The 21,498-nt window shown below is 45.0% G+C and overlaps 1 protein-coding gene across 13 annotated transcripts in view; it reads right to left on the bottom strand.

The window, feature by feature from the left end:
* The window catches only part of RIN2 (Ras and Rab interactor 2), a 344,774-nt gene that overhangs the window by 137,511 nt on the left and 185,765 nt on the right, over positions 1-21,498 (bottom strand). For 11 of the 13 annotated variants that reach the window (XR_013948440.1, XM_080584982.1, XM_080584979.1 and 8 more), the window contains 2 exons: positions 20,969-21,053; positions 18,939-19,042 (listed from right to left, as the gene is read on the bottom strand). The exons of the other annotated variants lie outside the window; for them this stretch is intronic. Coding sequence is in view for 10 of the 11 variants with exons in the window: in XM_080584982.1 (XP_080441108.1) it covers positions 18,939-19,042; positions 20,969-21,053 (189 nt within the window). In the remaining variant the exon portion in view is untranslated. The remainder of the gene's footprint in view (positions 1-18,938; positions 19,043-20,968; positions 21,054-21,498) is intronic. 13 annotated transcript variants of the gene reach the window in all.

Raw genomic sequence — 21,498 nt, 5'->3', positions numbered from 1 at the left:
TCCCCACCAAACCCCTACCCCACACGCCGAGAGTCCAGCTGCTGGAGCCTCCTATGCTGGGTTTCCAGGAAACTGCAGGCTTCTGGGTTTTACACTGGGCTCGTCCTTGTGAAAAATAATAATTGAACCCACGCCAACTCATTCAGGGGAAGGAACAGAATTGGCACTGCAGAATGGCTATCTGACAGTATGGAGCAGCCAGACCCCCAGCACAGCGCTAGCCTGAGCCTCTGCAGAGCCATGGCTTTGCCTGCTGGTCACGGGCATCACTGCAGTTCTGCACGTTTGCACAGTATTTGGGACAAATACTCAATCGTCCAGCAAATCAGCACCTTAAGAACAAAATCCAAGTGATTTATAGGCAACAGAGGATAAAACAGGATTGCTGTGCAGTTCATTTCATTTGACACCTTTCAGAATCAAAGAAATGAGGAAGAACTCAAAGAACCAAAGAAATGAGGAAGAACTCTCATTGTAAGCTGAACGAGACTGGAATTCAGATATTAGAAGACATAACACCAGTGAGTCAGTTAGCCTTTAACTTCGTTACTGGCATTTGAAAGGGCCAATGAAAAGCAGTCATGTGGTGGTAACATCTTCAGTATGCCAAAACTCTGATTACAGTTTTGGCAGTGCTGGGAAGTCCCCCACTCTCAGTACAAAATTATCCTCAAATCTTTATTTTTAATTTCCAGAGTGCATTTCAAACAACATCAGTCACATTCTTCCCAGGTGTAAACCACAAAGAGGCAGATGGGAGGTGGCTAAATTACACTGTTCTGGTTTGATCTCTAAATGTAAAAATGAGTTTTCTGACAGCATTCTCCAGTCTTGTTCATGCATGAAATCAGCCAAACAAACAACAAGTTCATTCTCATTTCTATCTATAGAAAGATGCTACTTCAGAGTGCTTGCAAAAAGTAGTTTCCCAGATTTCTCTGCTTATCAACTCTTACAGTAGTGGAACTTTCCTGATTGCTAGCAAAATAAATACTTAAGATACCTACCATCATACTTTAAAATCTCTGTGACCTCTTAACACTTAAAGTAAGTGTAATTTATGTGAAGAGTAAAGTTTCTTTATGGAAACATTGACAGTAAGAAACTCTTACTCACAAAAATCACAAACCAAACCAACCAACCAATAAAAAAAAAAAGACAACAACAACAAAAAACAGGCCTTTAAAGTCCTTGAGTCAGGTTACTTTTATACCAGCTGACAATGAATATCTATTCATGTAAGGATAGATGAATGGCAATGATTTATCATGGAAATTTCCAAATGTAGAAACCTGGAGTTTGGTGCATAATTCTGTTCAGAGACCCTTAATAAAACATTATGGACAGTTGGACTCCTTCCTTTTGATTGAGTAATTTTTGTAAGAGAGTTTATGAAATGATTTGATATTATTCCAGTCAGCTTTACGATCCTATTTAAGGTCCTGTGTGCCTTTCTGAGCACAGATGCTGGTGGAGCTTTGATAGCTACAAACTTAATCTGTGCATAATAGAAGTTTTAACATTTCTGAAACAAATGAATATGGGACAGTAAATCCCGAATGAGCAGGTTTGCTGGTAACCGTATCTATTTATCTAATTAAATACTCCCTTGGGTATAAGGGGTGTCACCATGCAGCAGAGCATACCACTAAAAGCAAGATGTTGCAGTTACCATTAGGTAAGCTAGAATCTCTCCTGTTCTTTGACATTCTACAATAGTCTTGAAGGCAGTCTGTATTTTTCTCCCAGGGATTTTTCCTCAGACACCTGAGTGAACGCATTAACACCCAGGCCCTTAAATGCAGCTATCATTCAGATTTGAGTGAAGGCACTTGTACAAACTGCTCACATTTCACAGACATCCTAGAAGCTCTCCCTGATGCAGTAAATATGGGCAATTAAATCTCAGGTCTCCTTAGGGTGAGCCATTTAACTGAAGCCTTTGAACCATTTGATCACAGGGAAGAACAATCTGATATAGGGAAGCTGTGTGCATAGGGTATCCACACACCCAGGGTAAAAGGAGCTAATTAGTTAGCATTGAGAGAAATGGCAGCACTTTCAGCCTGCTGACAGGGATCTCGTAGTTTCATTATAACTGTCAAGACCTTGAACGTACGAGTCGTGCTATATATTCTTGCTGCAGCCAAGGACTGTATGTAAATCTTAATGCACTGGAACCCTCTTAACTCACAGTTTAGCAGATCATGACTAAGACAGAAAGGAAATCAGGGAAGCAATCAGCTTGGGTAAAAACATGATGAGATTTAGAGTTTTAAATCCGAAATACTGTAAGCCAGAGGAGAGCTGGTCTTCTGGGAGCTGAGCACCAACAGCCAGCTGTAGAAAAGCACTGACTGTCACGTTGCACATTTCCTCCATTCAAAGGAAGCACCTGAAATTCAAATCCCAGACAAGAGCCAAGTAGCCTTCACTTAACTACGACACTGGGGACTAAATGTGGCATCTCCAGAGCAGAAAGGAAGAGCTCTTCTGTTCAGGCTACAATGAGGGCAACCGCCTGTGATCCAGGCACAGAGAAGGACCTATGGCGTGCACTCACTCACCTGCATGCTGCAGTACCGCTCCGAAGGGTAAAACACATCCTGTATTAGAAACTGGGTTTCTCATTGCTAAACTCTCATCCTGCACACTCTCATGTATGACATTTACTACTCAAATGTTTATTTCCCTTTCTGAAGGGCTGGAGAGCAGAAAAATCATAATTTGATCGGTTCCAGTTTGACTTCTGCAATTCTTAATTCCTGAACCAGCAGCCCCATGCAGCACACATAATTTCCTCCATTTAGTGCACACGCAGAGATAACCAACCAGGGAGAAAAATCACTGAAGTCAGAACACTGACAGCTGCTGTGCTTGGCACCTAAGTTAGTGCAGAGTGCCCAGAGCCTCAGTGGCAATATACCCCAGCTCAGGACTTCCCCAGTCACCCTCTATGAAACTGACCGTTCTCCTCTGCTCTTCCAAATTACTTCCCTCCCCTTAACAGAACAGAGGCTCCTCTCACTGCATTTCCCATCCAGGAAAGACCTGGCAACAGAGGCCATCCAGTTGGCTCTTTCAAAGCCTATGTGCCTGCCCTCCCCATTATCTATGACAGGCCTGAGAGGAAGCATGTGATGCCAAACACGGGCACTGCTACCTTGCCGTTTCCTGCAGGACAGATAAGGGAGTGAAAAGACAGAGAACTCAAGGCTGCAATTCAGCATTGCAGCATGCTCTAGAGAGAGCTCCACCTGGGTACAGACACTGCAAGCTGACCTGCAGCAAGGGGAGGTACCTGGGCATGTTTTCGATGTCACCTGCTGTGCAATGCTCCGAGGAGATGAGCACAGTATAGACTGCAAATATGTACAGACATCATATGTATAGGCTGTTGGATGTATACATTATCATTCCAGTGGGTCATTTCAGGAAGAGAATTAGCTGCAATCCACTGTGAAATCCTCATCTATTAATGGGCTTCAGTGTCATTAATTGCATTGGTAACAATAGTGATATTAGTTGAGGTTTAATTTTACTTTCTCTACATGAATATAAATGGCAGATGAACTAGTAATAAACATCATTTTTGGGTCTGAATGGCCTTATGCAAATCCAGCACATCATCCTGAAATCACAGCTGCTCAGCCATGCCAAGCAGAAAATTAAAATATCCTCCATGAAACAACCAACAATTTCTCCACCAGGTAGTTGTGAGAGAGGGAAATGACTTGACTAGACACAGCAAAACCTGCCTAATCTGTCTTCAGACAGATCCTTGTATGCCAGACATTTATGTTAATGACTAGACTGTGCTACATTTACAAAATTCTAGTTATGAGCCATCATATGTCATTTGTGTCAGTTCTGGGTAGATATAACAAGAAAATCTATTTCACCATGCTCAGGTAAAATGTAGTATTTGGGAGTATCGCCATGGGGGTTGACAAGCTCCATGGTTGGTGATAACATTGGACTCATGACAATGAAACCATGAGGAATGTAAACAAGTTAGAAGGAACAAAATATGGGTGATCCACGAGACGCCTTGCTGTCTCAAACTGCTTGTTCTCCAACCGTTCAGACATGGAAGTTGCTAAATGTTTGCTGTTGCTGGGCAAAGTTGTTAGCCAATGAATAGCTAGTGGGAAAGCACCGCTTGTAGAGCTAATGGTACAAGAAGGGAGCCTGTCCTCAATAAAGTTGTTCAAGTTATTGATCCCTAAACTTACCCTGGTGTCCATGTGGTCATTACGCCACAGTAGTAGGTTTCGCTGCGTTTTATTCGGTTAAATACAGATTAACGCTCATTAGGTTCATTCAAATCTCAAAAGGCATAGCGGTTATGGAGATATGTACGTGAATGAGACAGAAGTAAAGAGATTCTTACAGTTCCTACAAACAGTAGCATTTAAAATCTTGGAGCTTTTCCAGACAGGAACAAACCTCTGGGGCAGTTCCTCAAAGCCCATACGTCATCACGGAGATTGGCACCAACTAGACAAGGCCACCATCTGCCACGGAGATGATGTCTCTCTTAGAGACAGAGCTCTTCCATCCTCCCAGGTACGTACACCCCATGCAGACAGCGCCCAGCCTCCCTCACCAGATACACCAATGAGCCTCCTCCAGCACAAGCAGAGCACCGTATGCCAGAGCTTGTGCCTGGTCTCGCTCATTATGGCTCATGTGCCCCTGTGTGGGTATATCTGCAGCTGAAGAGCTGCTCCTGGATGTGTTGGGTGATGGCAGTAAGGTCTCTGAGCATTTGGAAATTGGTCCAAGACCACAGTGGGCTAGCGACCTCTGGGCCTGCTCATGCTTCCAGGGACAGCTCTGCTGACGACCACAGCAGACTGCTCAGGACAGTCCAGACCTTGGGGCACCCCCTCCTGTCCTGTGACCGAAGCACTATGCTGAAGCACTATGCCCTCATAAGATGGCACCTCAAACTGGAGAAGTTAAAAAGACCCCTCAGATTTCATGCTGCCCTGGCACCTGTCAATCTGTAGGGAAAAACAACAAAAACAAAAACACCAAAAAAAAAAATACTTATTTCTGCCTATCCTGACAGTGGCCTGGGGAATTCTGACTTCTGAGAAGCTGAATATCACTGACTGTCTTTGGTGAATCTGTCACAGGTCTTGCCTTCTGGGACAGCCCTGGGGGAAGCTTCATCTCCCAAGGCTAAACTTCCCTTGACAAAGCATAGGCTCTGCCTTTTAACTTTGCAAATGTATTATTTCAGGAACTTCTTTCTCAGCTCAAGTAATTACAAGGATCCTGCCATCCGCCTGTTCACCCTCACTGGTCATGACATCAATGAAGCATCACATATTAAAATGAGATATTGGCACTGCCTTATTTATATTCATCTTTATATTAAAATAGGCTATACATTCATTTATGACTTTCAATGAGAAGCCACTGGAGAACCTCTGTGCATTTCCTGGGAGATAGCTCCCCCCCATCTGTTATACTGAAGAGCAGTGTCAGTCTGGAGGGGGAGGTATTCACTTGGGATGAAGCAATGTAGGAGTGATTCCTTATTCTGCTCCCAGCCCTATAGCTTAAGCTTGGATGAATTAAGTAAGCACTATCCCTTCTTTGTACAAGGGGGCATAAAGGAACATTTTGTACCCAGCAGCAGCACTGGAGAACAAACGCACATGGGACTGTACAAGGTTGAGATCCTGCAGTAACAGGGGATCCACAAACATCACGGACACACACTTATGGAGTTGTTGAACCACATTAATTTCTCACTGTCACCCACCTTTAGGCATGCATTTCTGTTTTGATAGATTTTCTCTCTGATTAGCTCTTTTTTTTTTGCCCTAGTGTAAAGCAGCTTACCAGCATCCACTTGCTATGGTTGCCTGGGCAAGCAGTTCATTAGGTTGCCAAAACAATACCGGAGGCCTCAACTTCACCAGCATCATTCCCGCAGCAAAACACAGAGTTGTGCCGGAACCAGGAGGCATGGGCTAAAAATCCCATGGCCAGGCGGTGCTATGGTTCCGAGGGTTGCCCAGCTGCTGCTAGCACTTTGACCCAGTCTACAGTCCAGAGAGAGGAAGCAGTGCAGGTGCAGCAGGGGCCTCAGGGGCTGCCCATGTGTCCTCCCACCTCAGTGGCTCCTGGACCTCCCCGGAGTATGTTTTTCCTATCACCTCAGTTGCATCTTCCCAGCAGCAGTCTTCATCTGCAGTCTGCCTTGTGACTTCTGGCCACAAGTGCTCCCTCCACAAGGCCTTTGCAAATGGCCTTTTGGGGATACTTTTCCACATTTTGAACCTTCTCTGAGGGAATTTCATCTCAACAGCATCTCTCTCATCTGCCTAGTAAAATGTCCCATGAACTAGTCTCACAACCTCTCCTGTTACAGGACAGGACAAATCCTGCCAGATGGGACAGCGACATCTCTGCTGGCTCCGTTCAGCTCTGGAGGCAGCCCTGCTCCAGGATGCAGCCGAGGGTGGCAGCAGGTACCCCCTGCCCAAAGGCAGCCTGAAGGCACCTGGCAGCATTCAGCCACCAGGAAAATCAGCAAAGGGAGCACTAAAGGTTACATCTGTGATTCAAAGGTGGCAGACTGTGTGCTCTTTGAAAGGTCATGGCCAAAAATAAGATGGGAAGTAGCAACTGTGTGTTTAATACTCTGCACATGCTTTCTCTCTCTCTTGCTCTTAAATGTATCAGTCCTACAGCAATTGTAATGAAGATATAAGGCAGGAAAGAACTTCATAAGATAATTACTGCCGTCTTCCAGTAGAACATACAAGAGAGGAACTGCCTGACCATCAGGACCTGCGAGTTAATTTTCACAAAACCTGCCTCATTTGGGGAGTTATTACATCCCACCTGCAATGAGCAATAAGTCAATCAGAAGCTTATAATCACAGAATCACAGAATCACAGAATCGTCTAGGTTGGAAGAGACCTCCAAGATCATCTAGTCCAACCTCTGTCCTAACACTAACAAGACCTCCACTAAACCATATCACTAAGGGCTACATCTAAATGTCTTTTAAAGATCTCCAGGGATGGCGACTCAACCACCTCCCTGGGCAGTCCATTCCAATGCCTAACAACCCTTTCAGTAAAGAAGTTCTTCCTAACATCCAACCTAAACCTCCCCTGGCGCAACTTTAGCCCATTCCCCCTCGTCCTGTCACCAGGCATGTGGGAGAACAGACCAACCCCCACCCCTCTACAGCCTCCTTTAAGGTACCTGTAGAGAGCGATGAGGTCTCCCCTGAGCCTCCTCTTCTCCAGGCTAAACAACCCCAGCTCCCTCAGCTGCTCCTCGTAAGCCTTGTTCTCCAGACCCCTCACCAGCTTCTTTGCCCTTCTCTGGACTCTCTCGAGCACCTCCGTGTCCTTCTTGTAGCGAGGGGCCCAAAACTGAACACAGTACTCGAGGTGCGGCCTCACCAGAGCCGAGTACAGGGGGACAATCACCTCCCTAGACCTGCTGGCCGCACTGCTTCTTATACAGGCCAGGATGCTGTTGGCCTTCTTGGCCACCCGAGCACACTGCTGGCTCATATTCAGCTGACTATCAACCAGTACTCCCAGGTCCTTCTCGGCCAGGAAGCTTTCCAACCACTCGTCTCCCAGCCTGTAGCGCTGCTTGGGGTTGTTACGCCCCAGATGCAGGACCTGGCACTTGGCCCTGTTGAACTTCATACAGTTGGCCTCAGCCCATCGTTCCAGCCTATCCAGATCCTCCTGCAGAGCCTTCCTTCCCTCGAGCAGATCAACACACGCACCTAACTTGGTGTCATCTGCAAACTTACTGAGGGTGCACTCGATCCCCTCATCCAGGTCATTGACAAAGATATTAAAGAGGACTGGCCCCAGCACTGAGCCCTGGGGGACTCCACTAGTAACCGGCCTCCAACTGGATTTGGCTTCATTCACCACTACTCTTTGGGCCCGGCCATCCAGCCAGTTTTTAACCTAACAAAGCGTATGCCAGTCCAAGTTAATCATTAGCTGCAAAACAAACACAGCAGAGATCACAGGGTGTAAGCTTCCCCTGGCCACCCCCAGGCAACCATCTGCCAGAACCAAACAGACCCAAACCTGTGAGTCAGTGCCACCTATTCCCACTTTAAGGTCCCTGGGGAGAACGGACACATCAGTGAGAGCAGGGTCCAAACAACTCTGGGTATTTTGCAAGGCGCTGGGGTCAGAGAGCCACAGAGGCATGAGAAACCACAGTAAAGAAAGGCATAGCTTGCTGTGCTGGACAGCCCCATTTTGCAGGTGAAGGAAGGTGAAACTGACTGCCAAACCACTAGGCAAATGCACGAGGGCCCGTCTCATGACAGCGCAGCAGAAATCCCTGACCCCACCCACGTCCCTTTGTAGCATCAAACCACTCTGCTGTCCTGCAACAGCTGAGGCTGAAACTTTAGACGGCTTTGCACACAGCCAGCCACTGCCGCCTGTACAGCCTCCTGGGAACACCAGGAGGCAGCTGACAGCCCCTGTGCGGGGACACGCGGCACATGAGCATGTCCTGGACCAAATCCTGGGCAGCAGGCAGAGATGTTCCTTTCTATACTCCACCATGATGTCTCCCTGCTGCTGACACACAGAGATCACAGCTATCCCAACACCCAGGACACGCTGAGCATCCAGCTGAGTCCCTTGATCATAACCTCTACCTCCTGGCAAGGACACCCACGTCCTGTGATGCAGCATTTGGTCTTGCGCAGGGCTTTGACTGATAGTAAACAACCCTACCCCTCCCCACAGAAATTAAGCAAAACAAAATATGAGCAATTGCCAGGCCCCAAAAAATCCAGGCCTTAAAAATACATATCTCTAAGACAGTAATTGCTGAGCTGCTCTGATCTACCGGGCTCACTGGAACAAAAGCTTCTTCTATTTACCAGGCCCCTAATTTTACTGCTGGTTAGCTATTCTCTGCAGAGTTCAACCATCACTCCAGATCCCAGTTCGTACACTGCAGACCAACTAAATCTATTCTCATTATTTCCCCAAGAATATTTACTTTTTTAAGCAGCTCTTAGTATTTTCATTACTGTGGCAGCAATTTGTCTCTGTGACATTCTCAGAATGGAAACAGTGGACACTATCCAAACCTCAGGACAAAGCCAAAAATATTTCCCTGCTCTGCTGGTACTCAAAATCATCCATGAGATGTTCAAACCAGCATGTCTTTTCAGCCAGATTCCCGCAGAGCCAAGGCAACCAGATCCCAAGGACTTGCATTCACAGACGCCTCCGACCGCAGACAGATCCTGTGGAGGATTAGCAGCAGGGCTCAAAGACAGATCTCGACGTGGTACAGGAAGGTGCACTCAGGGTGACGCTGCCCAGGCTCTTCACACCGGCAAGCCCTTGTTAGACATACAAAGAGACTTTGTGATTTCCCCTGCTTTTGCAGTAGAAATGACTGTAAAACAACTGCATCAATGGTAAGTCTGCAGTATTGATTTGTGTGTGAATTTTGACAGAGAAAACTTGACCTCATCAGGCAATGGTGTTTAGTGGCCATTAGGAACTGATTTGTTTTGGTACTGAAGGGAATCTATTTTCAACTCTTCTGATTGCATCCTCTACTTCTGTCCTATGACTGAGTGTAATTCTGTGATGAGGGTGATTTCCTGTCTGCCCGCCTGAACCCTTGCTGTCAGCTCACACTGCACACTCTGGTCACCAGTTTCCAGGCTCAAGAGCTATGTTCTGGCTCTGTATTTGCAAAATGCACACTACAGAGGAGTCTTAATCCATGACTGCGGCTGCTAGGTGTTGTTGCAACACAAGGACCTTACAAGAAAATAAAAACCATCATCAGGTCCAATCTCACTGGCCTCACCATGCAGTTTCTGGTTCAACTTAGACGCAGGAACCAGGCCCCTGACACCACAAAGCCTAGGCTTACTTGCCTCTCTCCAGAGAAATGATGCAAGCCGCCCTGCTTTAAGACACTTTGCTGAACTGGCACCCACTGCAGCAATACTGAGCTCATGCACACTGCTGGCATAGTTCTGGGAAATAAAGTGACTTTTGGAACAACAAAAGGCTTTTAGAGTTATCGGACATCTCCAAAAGGAGACCAAAAGGCTCATGGTGTGACAGATACCTCCGACAGAGCTCATTCACCATGCACAGACTGATGTGCATGCAGCATCATGAAAGACAAGGCATGACCCACAGGACAAAGGACCTTTTTCAGTGTTTTCTGGGTAGCAAATGAAGTATCAGCTTGGACAATGGCTACAAATTTGCTTTAAATCCACAAGTCCCTGATTCCCAAGCCAACACTGTTTTTGTTAAAGGGGGAGCTGGAAAGGAATCTAATCAGCTTTATCACTCAGAGTTGGTCTGCTATCTGCCAGTGCCAAACATCCCAGCAGGAAAACCCCAGGGAAAAGGAGCAGTTTGCTGCATTTACAGTGGGTGAGCATTCTCCCTGATTGCCCCTTCAGGGAGCAGTACGGGTAACATACAAGTAAGGACGTGAGAGGCAGAGGAGTCTGTTCAGCAGCATGCCCAGGAGCTGTGCAGCAGCTTACTTCTGCTGATGGCCCAGCTGCTGGGCACACCCTCTTTGTTCTGGGGTGTGCAGGGGCTTTACCAGGGTGTTCAGAAAGGCTGCAGCCTCTGAACTGTGAGGACCCTTTGGCAGCACCTCTACAGAAACTGATGCCTCCCTCTTCTGAAACCCCAGCAATTCCTTTTTGTTCTGCCTGCAGTCTGCTTATTGATGGCCTGACTTTCTGCAGGACAGGGAGTGACTCTACCAGCTTCTTCCCTCTGCTCTTCTGATGCTTGGGGTTTCGTTCACACATGGCCATTCCCACAGCTGTGTGTTCCTGTTATGTTTCTGTTAGGAATGTGGATCTTGTTTGATTTGTTATCAGGTCCCTTCTTTGCTTTCAAGTCTGCAACAGACATCAGTGAAAGAGCAGGCCTACAGCCACTAAAAACCACTGGCAGAACAAAATTTCTTAGTGTACGGGGCTACAAGAGCAGCATACAGACCCAACAGTTGGCACTAAGTTCTCCTTAAACTACTGCTTCACTAGCTAACATGTTTTCCGTTTTTGGTCACTGAACAAAGAAGAGTAACAAAAAACATTCCAATTCCCACTGCCCAAAACTCCTCTGCAATCCAGAAGAAAAAAAAGCTCATGAATACGATCTTAAAACCAAAGGTCAGTAATGACCCCAGTCTGAATTACTCGTTGTCTGAGAAATTAAAGCTTAAAAGATTAAGATGCATGCAAGTGAACCGTATGACACAAATAGCTTAAAAATAGATTACGAAAGTCCCAGCCTCTTCAATAAAAAGGGTTCTACCTGGTTATTAAACCTCTGTTCATAGTTTTCTCTACTCAGCTCTTCACTATTTGTAACATTGGTATCTTAGATATATTTACACACCCTGAAATAAAGCTGAGTGCATATCAGCTCATGATCTTGAGAGGCATTCTTAGTTTACACAATGGCTTACCATGACTTGGACAGAGGAAGAAACTTCTGAATTCTACTTTCTCAGGTAAAATACCACTGAAGCAGAAGAAAGCAGAGAAGATTGCCAAAGTAGTCCTTTTTTTTTTTACTCCAGTATAGGAGTATACATGAGGAATGACATATGACCACCAGATAGACTCCTTGACTGAAGAATTAACCAGAAAGGCCCCTAAAAAGACTGTTTCCAGCACAAGAAGTCTCTGGCACAACCCAGCATCGAGGTACACCGCAACCAGAACAGCCAGTCCCAACCTAGGGAAGGGTGAAACAGGGAAACTAGAACTCAATTGCCAAACACAGCTATTTAGATGGTAATTAACAAATCCAAGTTATGCAGATTAAAAATGACTGCTTAATGCTTGCAACTCATGCGGCTGTATTGCTTTCACTTATGCACTTTTCACTAACCTCTCCTAATCCCTCATCCTCTTCTGTGCAAGAGGCTGCAGTACAGTGTTGGATGAGGACAGAGAAGGACTGGATAGAGCAGCAGAGCTGCAAAAAGCAAGAAGAATGTAGATGGAGGAATTTTTAAAACTGAACAAACTCTGCTTGGACTGGCTTGAATGTGAACTGAATTAAGCAAGCATTGCCTGCTTCCAAGAATCCCACATCCTTGCCACCAAGGATGACGAGAAGGCAGTGGAAGGAGATGGAAGAATTTGTGAAACATAAATATGAGAGTGAGAGAAAAGAGGACAGAGAGACTGAGGCTTGGATGGGACCCTGGGCTAAGGTCAACCTCCCCATGCCTCTCCAGGGCTGTACTGTTGATTTGCAGTCATGGAAAAATCCTAATGCAAACTGTCACAACACAGGCTGCAGCCTCCATGCCTGAATCTCTGCCCTGCTATGCAGCACTCACTACCACAAAGCACTGATGAACTTCTATTTGAAGGGCTGCATTTTATAGCATTGCAACTCTTGCAGCATTCTCTCACTTTCTTGTACCTTCTCTTTGCCAATGGAAAGCAAATAAAACAGACACGACAGTCAAACAGATGGTGTTTAGGATATGTGACTTAGCTGTACAATTGAAAGATTAGCATCCCAGGTATACTGACAACAGAAGAAACAGCTATAGAGATGTCTGTTCTGCAGCACATTAGCATTTGGGGAAGCAAGGACAGTATTAAAGTATTCAAAGTATTTTATCTTAAAGTATTTCCATACACTAAAACCATCTACAGCTTAAAAATTGCACCTACTGACTAGATTAAATTACTCAAATCTTCCTCTGTGTATGCGTGTATGTGCATGTAAGACAGAATCAGAATATTACCACAGGATTCAAGAAGAAAGAAAGAAAAGCTTCTAAGGCTCCCAGTCACAGTCAGGTAGGCTGCACTCAGCCATCCACATGGGTAAACTTTATCTTTCTCTCTAAGTATGATTTGGTTGGGGATTTCAAAACGAATCAGAGGTTTAGTTTCTCAGCTTCCAGAGGCCCAGTTTAAGATACTGTAAAAGTCTGATTTTCAGAGTGTGCATGCTAGTTTAGAAAATCCAGCCTTTGCATGTAGTTTTGATTTGGCCATCCAAAAATGGAGGCAGCTTGAATCAATTGTCACTTTTTGAAAACTAGTCCTTGTGTGCCAAGGATAAAGACCTTGGGAGATTTCATTGCTCTTATCAGTAAGAATAGACAGAAAAATCCCTGCAGTCCAGAATCCTCACTGGTGACCTGCAAAGTGTCATCAACACTAATTGGAAGAGAAAATCAACCCACTTTCAGGCTACTGAATCACACTTTCCTATTTTTTAGTAGCAAACCATGGCACGAATATTTACAATTTAGAAGCGCCTCAGTTTCAAAATCAGTAAGAAGCCAGCCAATTCTGAGGGTGTGATGGGTAGAGGTGTCTCTGACTTGTACTCTTGTACTACATTTTAAACTTTTTCACATTTTCTGTATTGCTTAAAGACAAGCAAGGGAGACAAGAGGGTTTGTAATACTTAACACTAACAGAAATGTCTTCATGGTTGCTTAAAGCAATTTTGCTTGCATTTATTAATCCTTCCCTAGAGTTTGCAACACAAAATTTCAGCTCTGGGCTGGCGCAAGACAGCCACATGGTTAATCTCCCCAGTCTGTTGACATTATTCAAACCAATCCAATTTCCATCTCAACTCTGTCCATTCTGTCTGGGCCACAAAGAAAAAAGGAGCACAGCAGTACATCAAAGCTGATTTTCATCTACATCAATTGTTTTTTAGCATGACAGCAGCTCTTCAGGAGACTTACAACACTACCACAGTTATTTGGAAACCCTAAAACAAGGCGTAACAGCAGACGGTATAAACAAGTTGTGTGGTTTTCAGACACCCATCCTGCAAGCAGATCACTGTGCAGAAATGAATTTGGCTGCAATTACTTGCAGGACTGGGGCTCTAGCTACCAAGCTGACAAATTCTTTAAAATTTCAAAATTAAATACATAAATAAAGAAATGAAGTGGAAGCTTTTCTAATTACTGCCTTGCCTGAGGGCCTCTGGCAGCCTGCTCCCAAGCTATTTTAGACCAGCTGCTAAGCATGAAGCACTTCTCCCTGCTCCTCCTTTTTTCCCTTTGCACTGCATTGGCTCCCAGCAGCTTCTTCCCACATGGGCAGTGCACAAGACACAAGGCTCGGTGTTGGACAAGTGAAGCCTGAGCAGGTGCCTGTAGCCCAGGTGGCCATGATCTCCACAGCCCCTACCACCTATCTCCAGCAGGCTCTGAGCATGGAGCAGGAAGCCTCCTACCTGGAAGGCAGACATCAAAAGCAACATACACGTGTTGGACTGAGACGTAGCCTGAGACCTGCAGGGGGCCTGGAGCAAGGACAGCATGTGGGCACAGGGCAGAGGGTGTCCATCCCTTTTAGACTTGCTGTGCTGGATGAGGGAGCCTTGCTACAGGCCCTTTAAGGACTTCAGAGATTCATCCTGTAAGGAAAGCTCTTCACTAGGCTTTAGGAGCCTCTTGGGGAAGCTCTTTTTCTGCTGCAATTACAAAGCAGGGGCCGTGTGGTCCTCTGGCCACATGCCGCTTGCAGGCAGAGTAAGGGCTGTGCAAGATGTGTCGCAGGCTCCAGCATGAACTGCCTGCGAGGTACACCAAGTCTCCAGCTGGTGGAGGAGATTAAACCAACAGAAAACGTGATTGCCTTGGCTCTCAAGCAGGCTCCTGTGCTTTCCAAGGTGCCTCCTCAGGATGAATGAGGTTAGCTGGGAAGAAAGAATCAGACCAAAGAGCCACAGGGAAGAGGAGTGGGGAGAGGAGAAGAGACCTAGACCTCTGTGGGGCTGGGGGGAAAGACAGGCACTTGAGAAACAGGTAAAGGGTGGATCAATGATCTGGGGGGGAACCTGGAGAAAGTTCTTCTCTCGAGCCTCAAGAAATGGATAGAGGAGGAGTAGAGAGACAGATCGCACAGAAAGAAACCTGGAGTGGCTGGTTGCTTAGCAGGAACATGATTATACTAGTGAAACCAAGCACTAAATGTGACATGATGAGGTACTTAAGTCACTTCCTAATTCAGCCAAGAATGGTTCTAGAGATGAAACCTGGGTTCATGATGACTGAGGTGTTTAGTGCGTGCCCTTGTAGAAAGTAAAGCGTATGTTGGGACCTCAGAGAAGAAAAGGGTTCACACTACTAAAGCAGCTGAAAGCTCACTGGGAGAGCTGGGCTATGAGCAGCCACTGCCACCATGCTCAGCCGAGCAAGGAAACTCTTGAGCAATGCTGAGCTGGAGCAGCAAGAGCAATGGCAGCAGCATCCAGAGCCAGAGGGAGCTGCTCTTTGAGTAAAATTAAGGTTGTGCAAGGAACCTTAATGCTGCTATTTTATAACTTTTCAGTGTTTGACTTTCAACCTTAATAATGCTCTTTTAATGCAGTTTTTAGGTGCGTAGTGTCATACAGAGGTGTGGGCATCACACTTTCCTCTCCAGTTCCAGCAGTGGGATGTCTATTCTGATTTACTGAGAAGTGTGCACTTACTAGCCATTAAAGGCTTAGAAAAATAATCAGAGTTGCATACCAACTTTTTGCATACCAACCAATGCATACCAACTTTTTGGGGCTGCACATTTCTTTTTTTTTTTTTTTTTTTTTTTTTACAACAAGATGCATGTAGCCAAACCCAGTATTTTCTTAAGCCAAAGAATAACACGTACAACATAGCACATGCAGACTATGGACTAATGTAAAAATAAAACATATCCTGGATAGAGATATTTTTGAATTCATTTTTTTACTGGTCAAAAAAATAGGCTTTCCTATGATACTGAATACTTCTGCAAAAATAAAGAGTGTTTACAGAAACGCTAAAGATGTCCCCTACAAGTTTTAGCTCTGGGTATTCCAGACCATGGGCATTGCACACTCCCAAGCACTCTGCCACCCATCAGTCACCCTATAATCCGGATCCAGCACAGAGATATTTCTCCCAGCTCCAAGCCACACACCATGAGTGGGGACAAAGCAGCACTGCCACAGTGTTGTGGCTTACTGAGATCTGTGGCATGCGCAGCTCCCTGTGCACCTCCTGGGCTTTCAGCATCTCCTAGCAACCCAGCAAACCAACAGAGTGCTGTCAGGTACTGACTCCTAGCAGGGTCCCAACACCCTTCCACAACTGCAGTTGCAAATTGCCCTGATCAGCACACAAACGCTCCCACTGGCACATTCCAGCCACTGCTGGTGGACGATACAGGAAAGCAGCAGTAGGACTGCATCCTACCCTCTGCAGTTCCCTGTGCAGAAATCAGCACTGCGATCATCTTGAAACTGTCCCTCGCTGCCATTGGGATCCCACCTGTAAACCAGACACAGGGGAGAGCATCAGCCCTTCTTGTCCGCCCTGGCAATTCTGAGCAACCACCACCCGACTGCAGAGCATCCAATGACAAGTTTTGAGGAATATGAAGGGTACCTAAGCACCATCGGATTGGAACTGCCATAGCATGGGATTAATTCTCCACTTATCTCACTTCACCTGACAAACCTGAAAGCATTCCAGCCTCAAGCAGAGATGCTTTAACACAGCTTTCCAGGATGATGGGAGTCCCAGAAAACTGTGACTTTGTGAGCCTCAGGGCAGGCTCAGAAGACAGCAAAGTCTGGCTGTTAAATCCCTGCCCATTGACGCACTGGTCTCACCTGAAAAACAGAGGACTCTGCCTGCTAACTTCTCAGATCTGAGCTCTGAAGAGAAAACCCTGCCCTGCCCAAGCTGGAGCACAGCAAGCAGCTGAGACCAACAACCTGTTTCCAGACTCACCTGGCCGTTACAAGGCAACTCAAATCTGGCATCCAGGTCCATTAATTATGTTAGAGCATGTATAGAGAAATTACTGATAAAAAAATTCCTCTCAGTAATAACAAAAGATGCACTGAATCACACCAATAAAAGCAAATGACTTTTTGATGAAGCGCTGGGAGTGGACAAACTGAAGATCACAAAATAAAACAGAGTTTTGTTTAGAGTATCAGAATTATTTAAACTGAGGTTTCCTATCTGCTCACTTAAATCATGATTCCAAACAGTGATTTAAATAATTCCAATTCTCACGAATCCATTCCAGGTTAAACTGCACCAAACAAGCAAAATGACCTGATGAAATCACACAACCATCACTACTGGAGCCAGGGAAAAACAAAATCAGGACAAACCAGTCCAAATCTCAATTCTCTGCTTGAAAAAGGACTCACAGACCGTGCTTAGGATGATTAGGACAGCCAATCCTTTTCTGAACTTCTGAAAGATACCATGCCTGGAAGGCCGAAGGCATTTACGAGAACATTTTGGCTGTGTTGTGCCCTCCAGAAAGAAACACCTCCCACCCGCCGACGAAGATGACTGACATTCTCTGTCAACCCCCAAACTCCATCAAGCCTTTTCCACTAAAAGCTGTCATTTCTAGCTAGTTTTTTTAGCATGTTTCGGACTTGCAGTTAATATTGTGAAGAACAAAAATTGGAAGAATTAGCTCCTCTGTCATCGTGCTAAACAGTTAATCTTCTTCATTTGATTGAAAAAAGCAACCTGAGGAGACAGTCCTACTGATTACAGGAGAACACCTCTGGGGAACACAGCTTCAAGCGCTGGGAAAGCTTTGGTAATTAAAAACTAGCCTGAATCAATTAGGCTTTCGCAGTAAGAGTTACAGTAGAACGACTAACGTATTGAGCAAGTGTGTGTAGCTTTCAGCTGCATGTTCCCATGCAAATCAGGGAGCCTAGGTGGCTGAAAAGTACCTCTGTGGATTCTTCCCCACGCCTCCCCATAATGAAAATGTTTATCTTCATCCTGAAAAACCTTCACGGTTAAGGCAAATAAAACCGGATTACAAAATTTCCTAGGAAAGCCCAAGCTCTCTGCTTGTTTTCTTGACCAAGTCATAGAGGCCCCTTCTTTTAGGCTTTTCTTCCAGAGCTAGTTATCCTCTTGCTCTTTATTGATTCTGTTATCCTGCCTAGCCTCTTTGCAAAAAAAAGTCTGTACAGTAAGATTTCAAAGAACATTTTACAAGATCATAAAAATACTGGGCATGTTGGCAAGTGTTAAGGTGACTGCAGATTTAGATATTTAATTATACAGAGTCAATCATGTCTGCAAATCAGACAGCAGCTCAGATCTCACAACTTAATTACTTTAATTTCACATGAATAACTCGTTGTCATATTTAGTTTGACATACTGGAAAACAGAAATTATACTAGGGGTGGATAGCCTTAATGCTAGTAAGGTAAGATTTCTGGCATCCTTGGTATTATTCAAAATCTGACTGGACAAGGCCCTGAACAACCAGATCCAACTCTGAAATTAGCCCTGATTTGAGTTGGGGCTGGTGGGGGTAGTCAGGGGCTCTGGATCAGAGACCTCCAGGTGTCTCTCCCCATGTAAACCATCCTGTGAATCTGAGGACATAAATAAGAGTTAAACTACAAGCAAAGACTGAATCTTTCTTGTATAATTTCCCAAGTCAAGTCAGTTGCCAACAACATCTCACACAAAAGGCAGCATCTTTTATGATGCTCCAGAAGTGTCATGATTCCTTTGGAGGCATCTTTCACAGTTCATTGAACTGCATTTTTACCAGCCAGGGGCACACACATTTTCTGGCTCCTTTGGTCTGAAAGAACCAGATACAAACATCACAACACATCTTTCAATAGCTAGCAAGAGGATCTGTTAAATAACCGTCCTTTATTCCTTTGACCACCCACATATCTTGGGCAGCTTAAAACGTCCAAGCTGACATTTGCTATTCTGCCTTTCATTTCAAAAAATGCAAGAGGAACAGTACAGGACTCTATTAAAAAGAACAAAACCAGAGAACTTTGTGGTAAGGTTGCAAACCTGGCAACTGATTTCACAGTAGAGCCAAGGCATGCAATAACTGTTAGGAATTATTAAATGTCTCTTACCTGTCCTGCAAAAAGCCCACACACACCAATAATACAGAGAATGTTAAATACAGCAGAGCCCACGATGGTTCCAACACCTACATCTCCTTTTGTGATAAAAACACCTGAAAAACAAGTTCAAGGCAAGCTGTGTAAATTGGAAAGTACAGAGTTTTTCCTCTAAAATTGCCCCATTAATTAATAAAAAGGCATGCACCAGTTCTGTTACTTTTACTCATATTTAATAGGGCAACTTGCAGAGAAAGGTACTAGGGTGAATAAAGGTGGTAGAACTTGATGTGGGAATTCAGATGTATTGTCTAATGAAAATCAAATACCTTAGACATTTCTAAGTCACCAACCTCCTGGTCTTGCAAACCAATGTTATGGCAATACACATTATAAAAGACAGTAAGCTCCATGAGAGCATCTTACAGGACACAAATCTGCAAGAAACTATCTCCTGTAAGACACTCCCTTACCAGTGCTCTGTTCTTCCCCATATCCCCACCTCTACTGACTACAACAATAAGGGAAGTAGGAGCATGAGCTGGAACAGAATCAGAACTGTCTGGCCACTTATTATTTGCAAGCTGAAAATGATGCTGGTCAGAATAGGTTATGGGGCTATGTTACAAGCTCCTTTCAGAGCTCTTCTGTCATATTTGGTTAAAATTGGCCAAGGAGGTTAACGGTGAGGGAGATGAACTGACAGACACATGCACTGTGGTACTACACAATCTTTTTTTCCTTAGGAAGTCAGCCTAAAAATAACACTCCATCTCCTGCTAGTTGTCAGTCTGTTTAAATTCACCACTTGCTTTTAAGTTTCCAGCAGTATTTTTCTGGCCAGTGCAGTTTAGATTTTTTTTCTCCACTTTTCCCTTTTCTGAGAAATGTGTTACCCAGAAGTAGGCATACCTCAAGTGACATTCAGTATCTGGTGGATTACACCACAGCAAGACTGTTAGGGCTTCTCTAAGCTGCCTGAAGGAGTCTGATTTTATTTTCACCTTGCTAGTGTGCTGCCCTTAACTGTAATACAAGCCCAACTCCATAGGCTTCCATTTTAGCTTCCTAGGTTTTGAAGCTTTGATCATCTCTCTCTGCAGAGTATGCAGCTTGGTGTGAATTAATTTGTGCTCTGCCTCTGGTAGATGTGACTGAAATAGAAGGATCTTCTAGAGAAAGCGTCTAAGCTCAGAAGAGTTCAATCACTTCTCCTCAGTGATGGAGAGGCCACCTTAACCTCCCATCCATTGTTCTAATGATTACCTACCACTGGAGATGAGGGTGTATAATACTGCAAGAACACTTTCACCTTACGCCTGGTAGCATACATATAGAATCATTTTATAGCTGCTCTCTTGACTGAAGTCCCCTCATAGCTCAAGGCTGTTAAAGGAACACGCGAGTCTCCTCAAGCTACACACACCCAAGTACTGCTGAATCTCTTGATCACACTTCCCATAAGCAGAGTGCTGCAATGGTAGTGCGATGATCTCACCAACCTGTTGCTGTGAATAAGGGTCTCAAATTCTCTCTTCCTCCTGCTGTGGCTTTCCCTGAAGGAAGCGGTGTTAGACAACTAACTAGAGCAGAGGTGATGGCAGAGAATGTGCATCTCAGGACACTGAGAGTTTGCCTGGGGACCAACCCAGGAGGCTGAAGGCGCTAAGCTGTAGAGGTGGTGCAGCAGATAGCATAGGAAGGTGAATAGGAAAGCTGCACGTGCAGAGATCAGTGCTCTGCAGTTTGGCAGTGCTACAGCAAGGGAAGGCTAATAGATAGTTAAGGTGAGCTGCCTGCATTTCTGACCTTGGTTTGACTGGTCAAATTGAACTACTTCCAGCGTAGCTCTGTTGTGAAATAACAGTACATTTTTAAAGCCTCTACATCTAGTGAGGATTTCCCACAATTAATCCCATGAGTGTCCATGAGGAAAGGGGTCAGGCATTATGACAAACATTATAGGTGCTTAGCAATCCCATTTCAACTCTGAAAAACACTGAGGGAAAAGAGGAGGTTTCAAGAAGCAGTAGGTTAGTTACCTATGACAGATGTAAACAACTCAGGAGCAGAGCTGCCAGCTGCCATGAAAGTTGCCCCAGCCACATCTTCGCTAAGATGCAAGCGCTGCAGAAAAACACATCAGAGTCACTGATTACAACACTGACAGGTTGATGGAATTCAACTAGAAACATTACACTGTCTGCGAAGAGTGGGAAACTGCCAATTTACATTTAAAAGTTCAGCATGGGGGAGAAAGTCATCAAAGGCATATATACAAGTTGTGCTATACACAGTTTATCTCATCTACTTTGGCCTGTAATGGGCAGGGCTGGAGCTCAGGCTCAGTCCAACCCCTGACCTTCTTCCCTGAATACCATTTCAGCCTTGTGAGATTTAACCTCTCCTCACACCCCTTTTGCATGGGTCATCATCAAAGATACTTAACTCCTACAGCCTTCCACTAGATGTGCCCAGGGACTGTTCTTATTTAAAACAGTGGTTTCTGGAAGGAAAAGGACCCTCTACTCTGAAATTTTTGACATATGCTGTTTCCAAAGATTTACTTGGT

The sequence above is a fragment of the Anser brachyrhynchus genome (assembly GCF_964034855.1).
Source record: "Anser brachyrhynchus genome assembly, chromosome: 3".
In the NCBI taxonomy this organism is placed as follows: Eukaryota; Metazoa; Chordata; class Aves; order Anseriformes; family Anatidae; genus Anser; species Anser brachyrhynchus.
Note: the sequence above shows the minus strand (reverse complement) of the source record. Positions and strands in the feature narration are given on the sequence as shown.